Source organism: Acromyrmex echinatior, chromosome 1 (genome assembly GCF_024713525.1).
Source record: "Acromyrmex echinatior isolate Ae372 chromosome 1, ASM2471352v2, whole genome shotgun sequence".
NCBI classification, from domain to species: Eukaryota; Metazoa; Arthropoda; class Insecta; order Hymenoptera; family Formicidae; genus Acromyrmex; species Acromyrmex echinatior.
This window is the reverse complement of record NC_141852.1, coordinates 4,252,668-4,270,607: the sequence shown is the minus strand read 5'-3', so window position 1 is coordinate 4,270,607 and position 17,940 is coordinate 4,252,668. Positions and strand designations below refer to the sequence as shown.

Here is a 17,940-nt window from a genome sequence, read left to right as displayed (position 1 = left end):
AAATTTACAATGTCAAATTATATCCAATTTGAGTTATTTTCAATCATTTCTACAGGTCGCCACACTTCTACTTAATATGACGTTATTTTAACTAAAACAATGGAGATGAATAATTTAATTCAAGGAACTATATTAAATTTGACTCAAATTTAGTTCAATACTTTTCTAATTGTAAGTGCATATATATATATATATATAATATTGGATGTTATGTACTTTAAATTAATCGCAAAAATAAATTAATTTACATTTTAATACAAAAGATTCAATTATCATTGCTTCTTTGATCTACTGCTCTAACAGTGCAGAGACGTATAAGGTAATAATGTAAACAAATTCAAAATGTTGATTTATTTGCTGCTTACATCTTATTACTATACTTATGTTTCTTTTTAGTATCGGACTATCACTGGATGAAAGAAATGAGAGCTTATCATTAATTTAATCAACAAAGTATCGTTTATGTTTACTCGTGTTCGTGATTTCCCTATTCTACCCTAAATCTGAAAGTAATTCAACTTTTGTAAATCGTATTAAAATCACAAAAGTTCATTTTCGTAAATCTTGTTCCACATAAATTTATAGTAATATCCTATTTAAATTCATGATACTTTGAAACTGGGCTTACAATTGCTCTCAAAATGACTTTACGAGGAAGTGCAGCAAAATCGGTAATATACTTGATTTTTCTTATTAGAAAATAAAAATCACGTTTGACTTAAATATATTGCTAAAGAAAGATTAAAAGAAAAAATTATAATAGTAATTAATTTCCAATTTTTTTGTGGAGAAATTTCAGATATTCCTGCACAACCGAATTCTGTCTAATTACCTGCATGAACGTATGAATATGTAACCGCGTAACGTAACTCGGTTTGAACATGTTATTATCGTTCTGTATAATATAACTTGCTCCAGGCAGTAAACTCTGGTCCAGCAGCCACCTCGCATTGCATACCTATTTCGTATCTGTCTCTATTCGTAATGAGCTGCTGCGCCTCGCTGCCTTGAACAAATTAAGCCTAGAACGTACGCATCTCTGCGCAACGCACGTTCTCAATCGTAATTTCAACGACATCCTCGACGCGCAGGGGTTGTAACTCCCCTGCGCGGATTCGGTGCATAAATATCGCCCAACGCGACTACAAATGAATCCATTGGCAGAGACGCGCGTCATCGCTCGCAGGGCCACGTCAGTAATTTAACGGAATATGCACAATTAGGATGGGGTAATTAATATTAACGGCACGGATATCGGCCTAATTTGAATTAGACGAGGTCCGTGTAATTAACACTATTGTTTCGCGACGTATTGTACGAATCATCGCATACGTATGGATGTATTTGTGTGCGTAAACACACGCGATTTACCTGGCATACACGCTTAGTCGCTTGCAGCTTTCACGTTATCATTTATCATGTCGATGCAGAAACGAATAAGTAAAGGCAAACATTTATCAGGATTTTCTCGCTCGTCTCGATAAAGAATTGAGCCGCATAGATGTTAGAAACGCATCAAGCTACACAAAAAATGTATATTTTCATCTCTCGACTACAATGAGTTATTTGGATCTAAAAATTTTAGATGATTATATAATTTTTACGATTAATACTATGAGATTATAAATTATAGATAAAAAAACTTTTTGAATTTTCCTCTATTTTGGAAAAAATTGTTTATTTGACTAAACTAGTTTAGTTTGTTTATTTCTTCCAATAAAAACTGTATGTATTTGAGTCAAACGTATCGTATATGACTTAAATAAATAATTTATTTAAAGGGACAATTTTTTTCTCAGTATATTAATCGCAATTGTAAGACGGAAATTCACTTGCATTCTGTACTTTAAATAATATACTTTAAAATAGTTTAAAATTTAGATATAGTTTTCATTACTACACGAAAGAACGATTTACTGAAATATCTGGACTGATAATGAGAATAAAAGTTATTAACTTGATTGATGGTGAATACGTCTAATTTGTAGTGCTTGTTTATTTCAAGTATTTATATATTTAGGTTAACAAATAATATAATTTAAAATATGTTATTTGTTTAAATTAACAAATATATTTAGTTGAATCATCTAATATTTTTTTTAAATAAAAACTTTTTTCTAATATTTTTTTGAAATAAAAACTTTTTTCAATGTATTAAATATAGATCTGAGAATAATCCTGTTGGACTATCAAAATAATTATTCACCGAATATTCAAGCTGTCTGCTTGAACGTCAAAACTTTTTGGAACATTGTTCGTTATGCAAGTTTCCTACATACTTATAATTATTTTGATAATCCAACAAAATTATTTTCAGATTTGTATCTAACTAAATTTTTAGATACTTTTTAGATGCTTTAAATGTTCTTTCTGTATGTAGTTGAGATTAAAGGATTTTTTCCCTTTATCTTCCTCACTAAAAGCTGAATGTCTAGTTAGTGTTCAGCGATGCATATCGCTTGAATCCCACATCTTTCTTTCTCTCTCTACGCAAATGGAGGTGACAAAAACATATCTGTACTGTACATTAGCGCGGACGAGTTTTACGATATCTCTCGTTTGCGCGCCCTTAATGAATTGCAACTAAATTAAATTATACATTCATTTTTACGAATGAAGTGGTGAAAAAAGTTTATACTGGTCGTAATAATTAAAATTTAAAAATATATGTAAAAATATATGAATTAATATGGAAAGGGATTGCGTCTAACATAAGAAGCTAAATCATAAAAGATTAGGTGTTAATAAAGCAAATAAGCGAAAGTTTATTAAGACAAGTATAGCATTATCCGTTATCCGATTCATCTGATGTAGCCAGCGTAACAAAGAGATATAGCGTTAATATTATAACTCCTCAACATCAGCAGAAAAAGGTGCGAGAGAATAGAAAACGTCGACAAGGAGAGTAAGAGCGAAAAATCACGGTTTTTCTTCATTAATTCTTGCCCAGAGCTGCATTACATTACATCGTCCAATTGCGCTTGCCCGTAAATCTTCGACCGCGACTAATATTATCATCTCTTCAATGCGCCGTTATTATTCCATAAAGCAAGTCGCCACCACTGTCACCGCCGCCGCTGTCGCGCCGGTCATTTCCTTTCGCATGTTAATACATTAGCCGTCGTCTCGGGGTGCAATCTTCCCGCGCGAATGAGCATCCCTCACGTAGGATAACGTGGCAATCTCGCATAAATATCCGCTGAAAGTTTATTACGTCAATAATGCATACCGAGGGAATAAAGTAGAACTGTAGAAGTAAGGGTTGAGAGAGAGAGAGAGAGAGCCCGAGCTTTCTCGCTTTACCAAGCCCGAGCTATCGAATGTATATCTCGGTATTCTTCCTCTAGCCGAGCATTTTTCTAACTAGAACTCGCATGGAGAGACGACACGATCGCAGGGGGTTCGATGAACCAGAGAGAGATGCGCTCGGCCTCCAACGACGACAGCCACAATCCGTTCATTTTACAAAATGCCATTATCGTGGGTCGGGAGCGCGCGAGTTCAGATAGCCATTGTGAGGATAACGATGCCACCTCCGGATGACGAGTGCTATTGAATCACTCCGCCAATACAGCCGCGCTATCGTACTCATAGATCTGTCCGCCTACGCACGATGCCGGGTAATACGAGTAATACAATAAATTGCAGTCGATACGACCTGGGGGATGACGATAAACCGGTGGCGTGTTCAATTAAAACCCCAAAGCGGTCCATTTACCGAGGTAAAATTCATTTTAGGTGACACTTAGGATTCATCGCGCAGTTTGCAGAATGTGTACCACTTGAATTATACGCGCTAAGAAGTGCTTCAGACTTCGCAAAGTTATACATTGTTATATTCGAATGAAAATTAACTAATATTCTTGTAATAACACAATGAACAGAAAAAGAATTTTCATTAATAATCTAAGATTACAAGTGAATTATGAATTTGCAGTAAATATTGCTGCGTTAATAAAAAAGTGACACATCTCAAAATTAACGATTTTTTAACAGAATATTTTTTAAAATTCTGAATTAGACGTTTTAATTAAGATAGTGATTATGTATAACTTTGTTTTTTTTCCATGTTGTATTTTTAATTATACACTAAAAAGAAATGTGTGTGTACTAAATTTTAATAAATATTTGTTTGATAGTAATACTAATTAAACGTATATTTGTTAACATAAGAATTATTAATTTGATTGAATTATTATTTTTTTATTGAGTAAATATTTATTTCAAGTAAATGTGTTAAATTATCTAAAAAATTATTAAAAAGATATAATAAATTTTAAGATTTAGTAAATTTTTTTCTTAGTACGGGAAAACTAGTGTTCGTTGAGCAAGAGGTAAGTTAGCATTGCGTTCCGTTTATGTATTTATGGCAAAAGGAACAATGGAAAAATTATCGTAAAGTATCTCTTTTGTAACATAAATACTTTTTCCTAGTTTCATTTAAATTAAACAAATATTACAATAAAAAAAAGAAAAATCTGAGTCAAGAGCAGGCAAATAAATCTTTCAGTATTTCATAATTTTGTATTAATATTTGTCAGCTTGAGAAAGTGAATCTAAGTGATGTATTATTAGTTACAAGAAAAATATGATTAAAATTAGAAGTATGTAGGAATGAGATATGTTGGATTAATTAAGGAAAGATCAGCTTGACTTGCTGCATCACATATGTGAACATTCAATTACAACTTAAGTTTGACAAAACACTTTATATTTAGTATATTTCTATATTAAAATAAGCTAAAATTAAAATAATTTACATTTGTTTTTCTATAACAATATTTTGCTATTTGATCATTACAAATTAACTTTAAAAAAACATACAATTTTTACTAAAAAAAAAGTACATATATGTACATAGCTACTATCTGTTTTTTATTTCTGTTACGTTTTTATTAATTTAATGTAGACTTTATCAGAGGTGCAACTGATATGTATCAATTTATCCTACCTATTGAATAAGTTAACTACAAAAAATTAGCATGTTACACTTATTATAAAGAAATTATATAGTGTATATATAGAATCATTTTTGGAATAAAAATATAGAGAAAAGTTCTCTCTATCATATTAATTATTTTCAATATTCGAACAATCTATTCTATACAATGTAATCTGAAATCTAATTTTTTATTCTTGTATCATTTTTTTATTAATAAGACGATATTTTATTAAGTATACTCTGAACTAAATTATATATCTAATTAAATAATATGAATAATATACAATTTTCATTCATAAATTTTGAAAAAATATTTCATGTGTGTGCTTATTATCGATCAAATTATTTTGAAAAAGTAAAATTCATAGACTAAATTTCATCATACCAAAATTGCGATCGACATGCAGTATTTATTTTAGACAGAATTTCGAAGTTTGTCGAAAGGAGGATGATTACGATCGTTGTTAGTCTTATCGTTATCGATGCGAAGAAGAAATTATACTTACGAGCTCTATCTCGAAGTGGTCCTGTGCACATCACCAAGTACGAGAGTTATGCGTTAGCGACCTATGAAAGGCTGAGCACGAGGAGCAGCCAAGGCCTGCTGCTTTCGGCTCTTGTCATTTGTCTTCCTCCGAGATAGAACCAAAGTTTCAAAGACCCCAAGTCGCGTCCCGAGCGAGTAGCGAGGTCGACGTCACCCTAAATTTTCGCGCTTGCAGAATTAATGGCGGCGTCAGTTTGTAAAATCTTCGTTAACGTCGCGCGGGACGATATACGTTCCGATAGTTGGAAATCGAGTAAATCGAGCCGGTCGTACGTAATGGCGAGATAGATCCTAATTCTCTTCTGTTCGTGTCGCAAAGAACGGAGAAAATCAGCGGTACCATGCTGGTTTTATTCCCGAACTTTCCGACGAAAAGATCAGCTTGATAGCTCGCCGATGTGAATCAATTTAAAGTGAGTCAAAATGACAAAAACTTTTCATCGAATAATTAAATAATGACTTTACAATCGTCTATCCTTTGTTCATAATCGTCTTTAATCCTACCATCTCTGTAAATTTAATGATTAAAACCCCCTCTCTGCTTACGTACGTTCGTCTTTCTGGATGAAATATGAATACGAAATATGCATTTGGTGCTTTTAACCATCTACTGCTGCGCTTTAGCTTGCATTATTTAATTACGTATAATCCCGAAGCTGTTTCCAGCTCGCAGAAACCATAGTTGAAACATACCGCAAAAAGTAATCGTAATAAATTATTATGTCGAATATTATTCGTACATTATAACATGTTGCCGCGTGAACTATCGATTTGCATGCGACATGAAACATAAATTCAATACGCTATCACGCGCATTGCAATAAAATAAATATTATTAATCAATAAAAGAGGATAAGGGCGTTTTACAGAAATAAAGCAAATGCTTCATATAAACATATATGTTAATCGCCGATTGCTTTCAATTAAATTTGACTGCTGCATACGGACTTCGTAAATACAACATTGTAATTATTAAGTGTCAGTGAGAGAAAGCAATCTTTGTTCAATCTTCTAATTTTTAGTAATAAGATTTTAAATGCTATATTGCAAAAAATACAACACATTTCTCTATAAATCTAAAGAATATCTTCTTTGATACACATATAATTTATTTTATAAATAAAAATAGGATACTTTGTAATGGATTTTATTGTGAAAAGCATCACAGCTATTATATTATTAAAAATAATATATCATACAATTAAGGAAATTCCTCAATATTAGTGCAAATTGATATATAACCACACATAAATTGAAGAATTTTCATTTTTTTATATTATAATATTTTTGTACAATGATATTTTTTTCTGATTTTCTAGCCCAATTTCTAAAAGTTTATTCTCAGAAAAAGTTTCGTAAATTATTTGATATGTATACGAAATCTAAAATATATTAGATTTGAAAAATAATATAATAATAGATATAATATTAAAATTAACTTTTATTGCATTTAATTTTGATAATAGAAATATTTTTCTCGATATTTTCTAGTTATTTATTACGACTTTCTTGAACATCTTCTGATAATTTTGACTAATGAGTAAAGCTAATGAAATATAATACTTAATAAATTGTGTTAAAATACACGTATGTACACACATGTTTATGAACGACGATGCATTAAACATTTGAGAAAAAGTTAAGAGTTATACACAATTAATTTAATTATAGTAAGAACGAAAAGAACAAGAATATGTACGTGATAAATATGTGATGTAGATAGAACAGAATAGCAAAATTTATAAGATGTATTTATAGGATAGCAAACTCACGCTTTTTATTTAAGTCCTTTAAAAAAAAAATAAATAAAAATTCTAAAAAAATTCTTAGATATATCATATTTCACTTGTTATAATATTATAGTATACTAATTGTTATGGATTAATTACACCAGCAATTACTGAAGTAATAATGAAACAATTATTGGAATGAAATTAAATAAATAATTATCATTAGAGTAAAATTATTGAATTAACATCGAGGTAATTATTGAAGCTGCCTCAAATCTCTATATTACAATAATCGCGCTGCAAATTTTCGACAAGGTTGACATATTCAGTGTGTCTGTAATCTTCGGTAATTTATTTATTTACTACGTAAGAAATAATTTTTTTATAGCTGTAAAAGCTTTTAATGCATTCTGGGAAGAATATATTTTTAAACACTATGCCAGCGCATTATTGAATCCGCACAGAACACTTGAACCTCCTGTGATTTCCACTGTTTCCAGGTGTCTGCCCGTGATTTCCACGTTTGCGTTTATCCACTTGAAAATAATATAATATTGCTATACGAAAAATTTACGAGAAGTAATACAAACTTGTATAAAAACAATTAATTTCGGAATAGTTAATTTCTTTCGAAATTATCAACATAGTGACTTATAAAGCATAATGTTAGCGATTTATATTAATGATAAATAAAATAATTATCTCCATGAGAGTATCAATAATGTATCCTTTGACAAATCGGGAAATTTGTCTTTTATATGCTAAAATTGATCAACGTTAAGATAATTTTTTCAAAAATTGTCAATGCTTGAGATTTTATGTCAATGGAAAAAAAGAAGGATAAAACTTCTCTTTTACACGTTATTACGTTGCGCTTACCGAAATGTGATGAACGAGCCAGCATAATTAGTCATACTGAAACTGCAACATCGATTTCCCAGGAGGAGACACGTTACGCTCATCAGGGGGAATCTCGATGGCGCAGGCGGTTCTAGAAGAGTACAAGTGCAGGGTATCCCAACCCAAGATAGATAGACGCGCAAGTATGCCGTAGTTACGCGTCAAACGCTCGAGGATTTATGTGCACGTAATAGAGTTTGGATATCCCCTCGCCGCTCATCGCATGCACTTCATTCAGTAGTAATTAAGACAATAAAGCGACCAATATATACCCTATAGTTAACCACAAGTTTGTCGTTTAAAAGTCTGCCAACCTGTTCTCAGCGTTAAACGCTGTAGAAAGATAGACACTAAATTGTTTTCATTTTAAACAAATTTTACGATGTAAATGAAATGATAAAAAGATAAAATAATCTTTAAATATAAAAAATAATCAATTAAGCAGTTTGTCATCAAACTAAAGTGTATTAAATATTTCGAATTGTCTATTAATATTCATCCAAGAAAAAATGTAGTTTACTTTTTTAAAATAAAATTTTATTTAAAAAATTATAAATAGTAATTTATGATGAATTAAATATTGTATAAATACAAATATAAATATATTAAAAAACATCTCTTTTTTTAATGTTCTGAATTTCAGTTACGTGTACATACGTGTGCATTACATGTTTATGAAACATTTTTATTATTGAAACTGCCCGATAAATATATTTAAAACACATGTATTTTTTTTTAATTTGCACTTTGATTACTTTGAAACATGCGCTTTAAATGTTTACGAATCATTTTTAATATCGAAACTCACTGATAAAATAATGTGAAATATTATCCTAAAAACAAAAATAAAAACGAACAAAATAATGGATATACATTAGTGCCAGATTTTCGAATCTCTAAAAAATCAATTTTTTTTTTCTAAAATGGTAACTAAAATTTGTGGAAACGGTTGACAAACTGATGCGGTTTCGTGCAGATTTCGGTCGTTTATCAAGTTTTCAGTGCAGGTCTAACTGCGGACACTAACTATTTTCGAAGCCCGCAGCCCAATTTACCGTTAACCCAAGGGGGCCATTACCAGCCACTCGAACTAGGAATAGTGATCAAAGTTTAATTGCACCCTTATCGTAAAGTTGTACCTGCTAACAAAGTCTACCTTACCCCCGTGAGAAGCGCTGATGACGAACTATTTACTTCATTGAAGCGTTAATATCCCCAATCTGTTAACTGACCCAATTATCATACATCTAGTAATCTTCCGTTTCAGTAATAAAATTAATAGTGTAAAAAATTTCTTTAAAAAATTTTTCATTTCTAAATGACACCCGAGCAAGAGATATTAAATATCCATATTTATAAATTTTACAAGTTCATGGTATCACATAATTATCACAATTTTAAATCTTAATTTCAAAATTGTAATCATAGAATTTAAATAAGATATGGATAGAACAAACAAGTCACGCAATGAGATAATGTAGTATCACATTAATCTTTTTATTGGTCCTGTATGATAAGTTACATACATCTTAAATGAATACTAACATAATTGTTCTCCACGAAGTAAAAATATTAAATGCGATTTCTTGATAATACTTGCAATACAATTTATACGGAAATTGCGTCCATCGTTTTGTATAATGATAGTTTTTACTATATGATCGCTAGTTTTCCAATAATATTAATCTGATAAAATTAAGATAATTTCGATTAATTTTACACACTCAAATCACAAAAATTTATCTAGAGTTATGGGCAGTATTCATTTTTTTTTCTTATATTGTATCTATATTGTATAATATATAAATTGATACATCGATTTATTTAAAAAATAATATATTTAGTCATAAACAATTGTATACATATGAAGAATAGAATCAAAGGACGCAATAGAATTTCTGAGTACATAGCACTCAAAATATTGTGCACGGAGTGTCACATAAGGAATTTAATAACTTTACAAATGTAATATATCCTTCACGATAATGATAAGTCTGTTCCTCCCATCAATGAATGGCGACGAGAATGAATTCATAAAAATACATCCGTGCCGTTATGAATCACCATACGAATGTATTATGATCATTCATATATATTTTTACCATTTATGTGTCATGCGTTCCTCTCATTTATTTAACTCGCTTCTGTTGTCTTTGGCGATAAATATCATTTATAGGTGGAGGCGGTAAATCTTCCTCTTCGCTGTCATCGCCACCTAAACGCGTCCGTCTACGTTTCGATCCGATGCTCATACCATCATTACTTTCATCGACAATCCAATGCACAGATTTTGCGAGATCAAACAACTTGGTGTCGCATCCGTTATCTGCCTCTGGCAATGGAGCTGTAAATTTATTTTAATTGTTAAAATGTATCATGTTTAAAGACAAAAATTTACAAATATGATAATAAATACCATGATCAGGTAATTGAATTCTACTGAAAACATCCATCAATAAATCAACGACAACGAATGGGCCTCTGAAACAACCAGGTGGAGGCAATATGGTGCACAATTGAGCCGCGGCCGTTGGTAACGGGAATGAACCACCTATAATACAGTAATAATAGACATGATAATATATAGTTAACTAATATTATATTCGATATAAATGAAGATGTATTCATTATATTCAATGAAACCTACCAGGAACTGGATGTTCACCAGGTAAGGGATTTACTTTGGGTTTATATGGTATCATTTGCGACAAATCGGGTCTAGGCAAAGCAGCAATCGCTTCTTCTGGATCAGGTACGCGGGGTATAACTCCAATGGAATTCCTAGCAACGCTGGAGACATCCATGTATCCTATTGATCTCAATTCCATAGCCGTACATGGATACAAATCCAAGAATTTGTATCTATCTACTAACTGAGCCGTCTCTTTTCCTTCGAATTCCTTAATCTAACAGAATAGACAAATAATAATTTAAATAATAGTCATGCATTATTTCTCATATTACAATAAGTTATGTCTGAGACAAATAGTAACCTTCTCTAATACTGCGCTTCGTCTCTTCTCGACTTTTACGATACTAGCTAGATCACCAATATTAGATTCGAATTCCAAAAAGCGATTCCATATATCTCTGTAAGAAATATTTAATTACTGTTTGCAAAACGAACAAAGGTGTAGTAAAATGATAACGTAGTAATTTTTAATATAAAAACACATACACTGATTTTTCTGGTTCTAAGCTAGAGCCAGAAGATAATACCCTCTCGAATAGGACTCTTGTATTATTATCCTCTGCAATAATATGCAATATCATTTAGAACAGCACTTATAAAAAAAATTATATAATTTTCCTGGATTCTTACCATTTAAATGTGATAAGTAATCTATATAACAAAGAATATAATCAGGATTATCTCCAAATTTTTTTAATCCTAGTTCAAATATACGAAATGCTATAGTTTTATCTTTAGTGCAATAATATTCCATTAATGCAGCAGCAACATAAACGTGGTGTTTACATCTTATATCCTCTCGTGCTCGTTTGAATACTGTCCTTGCAGATTTTATACCTTCGGCTCTTCTTGCAAATTTCATGTATTGCACATATGCCTGCACGATAAAAAAATTAATATGTTATCAACATAATTATTTAATGCACAAATATATATATATATATATATATATATATATATATATATATACATATATACTGACCAAGGTAGGATCTATGTCAGGTATATCAAGAAATTTTTGATATATTTGATGCACTTTCTCGTACTTCACTCTACCCTCTTCAAAGTCTGCATGCGCGAAATATAGTAACATATTTTTTGATAATAATGTATTTGTTGCTCTCTCAAACATAGTAGCAGCCTCATCGCTGAGATTCTTGGCTGCATTTACGTCACCCTTCTCCGTCAATATCTTAGAACTCAATTCTAAGAAATGCGCCGCTTGATGCCATACCGCAGGATGATGACCCAAACATAAGAGGCATTGCTCGATTGCGAACATAACTCTCCGAGCGACCAGCGATGTATCTTCTGTTCTTAGAGGATTACTACGTTCCCATGCAATATATTTCTTCCATAATTCGACCTTGATAAAATGCATTAAATGTAATATACATGTGTATTGAATATATTGCAATCGATATTGAAAATTGGTTTTTAGACGTAATAAGTATAGACTGCGGTATTCCCCTATAAAGTTGTCACTGATTTAGAAAGAAGAGATAGCTTAATAAGTATATATATATATATATATCACGCATACATGTATATATGCAACTCTAAAATAACTGGTTGAAGAGAGATGCTGATGTGATTCAATGTATAGCATTCTAGTCATTCTAGGAGCACAAATGCTAAGATTAGGAATGGCGCAGTATAACTATTTACTTATTATGCTACAACTATTACATCTGCAGTTTTAATAATAAAAGAGAAAATATATGCTGAAAATATACTGAACAAGATCAGAGTACCTGTTTAACTTCTTCGGGATGACCAGTTGGAGGGATGCTGGGTGCACTCCGATTCAAACCTCTCGTAACCGCTTCCAGTTCTTTAGCGACGCGTCTTGCATTCATGTAGTCCCTAGATCTTTCGATAGCCATTTTCTCTGCAATTATTGGATTAATATTTTGCTCAAATGACATGTAATCCTTCCATAATTGCTCCATGTTTATCATGGGATTAATAACACCTCGTTGATAAACCTATGATTTAATATACGTTGACAATTACTTTTATTCTTAAATTGTTAAATTATTTCTTTTCTTGTAGTAAAATATAAAATATTTGAAAGTATTATAACATATTACCTTTCGTACAGCACTAATTTTCTGATTTTCTGCATATGATCCGACCGCTTCAACGCTCTTCAAAAACATGACATAATCATTCCAAATACTATAAGAATGTATGTCCATGCCAATTTTATCCAATGCGAAATCATATGCCTGTGCCATTTTCTCCCTAAAAAAATGTCACAATTAATTTTTTTCACCCTAAAAATAAGTAATTTCCTTTAAACTTTGTATAATTAATTTAATTAATATCAACCAATACAAAAAATAAACAATGCTTACATTTGCATCCGGATTATATACAAGGTATTTCATAACATATAATAGGAATAACTTCAAAAATTATATACAAGGTATTTCATAATATATAATAGGAATAACTTCAAAAATAAATTTAGAACACAAAAATAACACAAAAGAATTCTTATAAATATTTGTTCCATCTGACTTTGGCACATATTTCGGAATTAGTCAGAATAGATTCCGATCCGAATTATTCCGTTTTACTTAGAAAATATAACAAAAATCTAGAAAATAATTAAATAAATAATTCTGATCGGAATCTATTCCACATACTAATTCCATACTAATTCCTTTGTTTCTGAATTATAGATGCTTTTCATGTTTCACTAATTCTCGTTACAAACTGTTGCATATCGTATTCATATAGAAAGTAATGTTTAATAATAGTCATAAGACGCAAAACTGTATGAAGACATGCGAAGACGCTACCCTAACTCATTGTCAGTTTGAAACGAAAATCAATGAAACCCGAATACGTCTGTAACTCGGAAACAAGGTTAATTAGAATAAATGTTTATACGAAATTTTTGTGTTACTTTTGAATTCATTTCTAAAATTATGCCTACATGTTATAAAATATCTTGTATTTTAAAATAAAATACTTCTGTGTACTTACTTATATGTAGTTAGACTTGCTTTCGTTTCTTTGACATAAGAAAGATATAGTTTCCACAATTCAATATTTAATATTTTCATGAGGCACCTTTGGAAAAGCTGTTAGACAAAAGAGACATTTTAGAAATGTATCCGTAGTACTAGACACCGTAAATATAAGACTTCATACACACATACACAGACTTGTCCCACAGGAAGATATATACGTATATATATCCACCAAGTTACTTACCCATAAAGGCAAGTTTTATTTATACACATAATTAAACATTTTTAATACAAAACACGGGATAAATTGTACATTTATATCATAGGAAATAATAGACAAATTTATTAAGAAAATATTTAATAGAATACAGTCATTAATAATAATAATGTTTATTATATGTAAAAATGGGATAAATAATAATGCACCAATGCACCAATCGAGAATAGTTTATTGCATAAAGATATGATTTATTAGCAATAATGAGAAACATTAATGTTTCGTATATAAAAAATATATATATATATATTGTTTAATATAACATAAAAATGCCCCACACAAAATGAAAAATTTATTTATTTTCTGCAAGTGGGGCTAATTAGAGTAAAACGAACCTATGTGGGATCCAGAAATGAATGATCCCAAGACATATAAAAAAATGAAGACAATGTGAAGCAGCATAGAGTGACTAGAATGCCCTAATATTAAAATTCTTTGAATTATGACAAATGAAGAAAAATAATTATAGATATCGATAACGACTTAATTAAATATTTTATCGCTTTATGCTACTTCTAAAGGTTATCGCAACATTTGAGCTTCTATCTATATTAGATTTCCTCAAATATTGCTAAAAGGGAAGGTGTAGAGTGGAACTTTCGTATTTGTGGTTGAATAAAACAACATTATAAAATATATTCTCAATATATATATATACTGAGATCTGATTGAGGACTTGATATTATATATATATATATATATATATATATATATATATATATATATATATATATATATATATATATATACATATGTATATAATATATAGTGTAAGTCTTGAATCTTATTTATTATACATGCCATCCAGTTTGCAATAATATTTATATACAGTTGATTTAGTACCGATAAACCGATTTTAACACATCTTAAAGCACAAATAAAAGTATATTGCAGGAAGGAATAAGGCTATTACATTCAGAAAGTTATCTTCTTTGGATATTACAATTGCTATTATTTTTTTTCAAATAAACTTTACAATAAATAATATAAATAATAGCCAAAGAAAACAACCTCCCAAATATATAAAAAGATCAATTATTAATCAATGAAATAATTGGTTTGTGGTGAAATAGTCTTTTTATTCACCTCATATAATTTGCAAAATGTTTAAAATCACATTATATGATAATATTCGAACACTGCATGTTAGTAATATCCTAAGATTCTAACCCGTTTTATTACAGCAACGAAACAAAATAGAAACAGCCATTCTGTAAAAATAGCGTTCATGATAAGAGAGTTAACTTTACAACGAAAAGACGCGCCTATTAGATTAAGTAGAGATTAATAAGTCAATTAATATAAAAGAGAAAATTATGTAAAATATCATTTTATATATTTACATTGGATACAATTTCAGCAATTTTATAATTGTAATGAAATAAAATAAATTTTGTTATAAGATTACTTTAATTTATCAACCAATTTATATATTTATGTACCAATGCTTAATTTATTTATCTACACAAACTGAATTTTCTGTATGTGTCACTATAATTCTTTTTGGGAAGAGCAAAAATTTAATATTAATAATATATAAATATAAATTCTTTATACTAAACATACAAATTCATAGAATTAATATTAACATACCTTTTCCACTTTTTCAAAGTTCCGCATTTTCATCTAGAAAAACAAACAAGACAACAAATTAAAATCTTATTACAAATGATTCTTTTTAAAATAAAACAGTATACAAAATTTTTTGCTATATTACAAAGTTAAATGATTTATTGAAATAATTTCTATAGTTACAGTATAATTTAGTAAAAATTGATATAATCAATTACCTCTTGTTCTATGTAAATTTTCCAATAACGTCCAGCCGATGGGAATACTGTAACAAGTTTCTCAAATACTGGTCGTACTTCTATGATTGGTCTGATCTGTGCTTCCCTTATAAGTATGCTCCATGCTTCTAAGTCGTATGGCGATTCGTCAACAGTCTTTTGAGCACGTTGTAACTTTTCATTTCCCCAGTCCTGCAAAACAAATTTCAATAGAGATATACCTTCAAAAATTCAAACACAAATTTATATATATATAAATATTTATTTAAATAAATATATAAAACATGACAAAATCTTTATGTAAAGAAGACAAGAATTATATATATTACTCCTGTCTATAGTAATAGAATAAATATAAATATTAATAGACAGATAGTATTTTAAAGTGATATATCACATTATAAAATAAGATATAACAGAAACACATTTACAATAGAGATAATAGAAAATTTTATAGCCGTTTAAGTATCTATTATAAGACATCTATTCCTTTTAATTTCACAAATCTAGAATCAAAGTAATCTTATGTCTATTGGTCTGTTTTCTGTTCCTGCACTAGATTGCACTAGAACTCTTTTTCTTGCTTTCGACAAATATCAAACATATACCTTTCTCACTTAAGTTTCAAAAGTGTACACTGGTTTAGCCACAAAAAACAGATCTCTTATCTTATGAATTAGAAAAAATTAAAATTGGAAGCAATCGTAAATAAAATAATGGATCTTTATAAAACATAAAGAGATAATTTATAATACTACAAATAGAGTATGTTTATAATAGTAATATAAAATTTCGTAGCTAAGTATAGATATCTTTTTAATTGCTTAGTTTAAGAATCAAAGGAATCTTATGTCTATTATTTCCCAAATCAAAAGAAATTAATTGAACACAATTAAAAACGATCCATACGAATAAAATAGTAAACCTTTTTTATGCAACGACATAAAAAGAAATAATTTATATAATATCATAAATAAATTATATTTATAACAATGTTATAAAATTGTGCAGGTATGTCTAAGTTGATCCATTTTTAATTTCATAAGTTTAAAATTGAGGGAACCTTATATTCATTATTTCTCGAATTAGAAGAAATTAATTACAGAAAATTGAAAACGATTGATAAAATAATGAACCTTTTACATCGCATAATTATTGCAAATAGATCTCACGAACGTAGAGGTTATGGCAGATTAAGACGGATCGGGAAATTAAGAATACTTACGAATTCTGTTTTGTTTTCCGTCATTTTATTTTCTGGCCGTGACCGGCGCGTAAGACGCGTAAGTTTTGTGGGATATCCGGCCGCGAAAGATACAAGGAATCACGTTTCTGATCGAACGAATTACTACGAAAAAAGCAAATACCAGCTGCTGAATGAAGAATAGAGCGAATGGAGACATGAATTCAAGTAAGAATGGAGTACGTATATGCGTACGTCGACTCGTCGATATTCGATGTGTATCGATATATCGTGCGATGTAGCGATATATCTCGAATCGTAATGACGACTAGATAGTAAATGGGCGGGAGAGTTTACATACGCACGAAGAGAAATTCAAAGGAAATAGAAGTAATTGTAGTTACCTTTAACATCGTTACTGTTACAAGTTATTTTTTTTGTAACGATTTGATAACGACGTTACTTTTTTTCTTTCAATAACTGTAACGGTAATTAGATTTTTTATTATAATTAATTTTATTTAGTTTCTGAGATATAAACCGAAAGTTTATTTGACATAAGAATTCTAGATAAGTTTATATTAGGCCATGTTCGTATATTACTGCCAGTTGATTGTCAGTACTGAAAATTTATAATTCCCGTTACATTTAGGTATTGTATATATATAAATATTATATATATATATATATATATATATATATATATATATATATATATATATAATGATAACTGGCAGTAATATACGACTTTATTTTGGAAATTCCAGTTTCACTTATTGAACAAACACTCTTGGTAGAGTCTTCTTCTATAATGTCTTTTTATGTTTTTAAATATTTTCGTTATAAAATTACGACCTGTGCTATCATTATTTATCATTTTATTGTGTCTGAACGCG

The 17,940-nt window shown here is 29.7% G+C and overlaps 2 protein-coding genes across 2 annotated transcripts in view; one reads left to right on the top strand and one right to left on the bottom strand.

The window, feature by feature from the left end:
* The window catches only part of LOC147910866 (uncharacterized), a 173,060-nt gene that overhangs the window by 108,368 nt on the left and 46,752 nt on the right, over positions 1-17,940 (top strand). The gene's annotated exons all lie outside the window — the stretch shown is intronic.
* Positions 9,593-17,316, bottom strand: su(f) (cleavage stimulation factor subunit su(f)). The gene is made up of 13 exons (XM_011065649.2): positions 17,088-17,316; positions 15,863-16,054; positions 15,666-15,698; positions 13,809-13,906; positions 12,905-13,058; positions 12,566-12,799; positions 11,794-12,177; positions 11,442-11,688; positions 11,298-11,370; positions 11,113-11,209; positions 10,767-11,025; positions 10,536-10,670; positions 9,593-10,463 (listed from the first exon to the last, which is right to left on the bottom strand). Exons 1-13 carry the CDS (start codon positions 17,109-17,111, stop codon positions 10,249-10,251), a joined length of 2,145 nt encoding a protein of 714 aa, XP_011063951.1. The 5' UTR covers positions 17,112-17,316; the 3' UTR covers positions 9,593-10,248.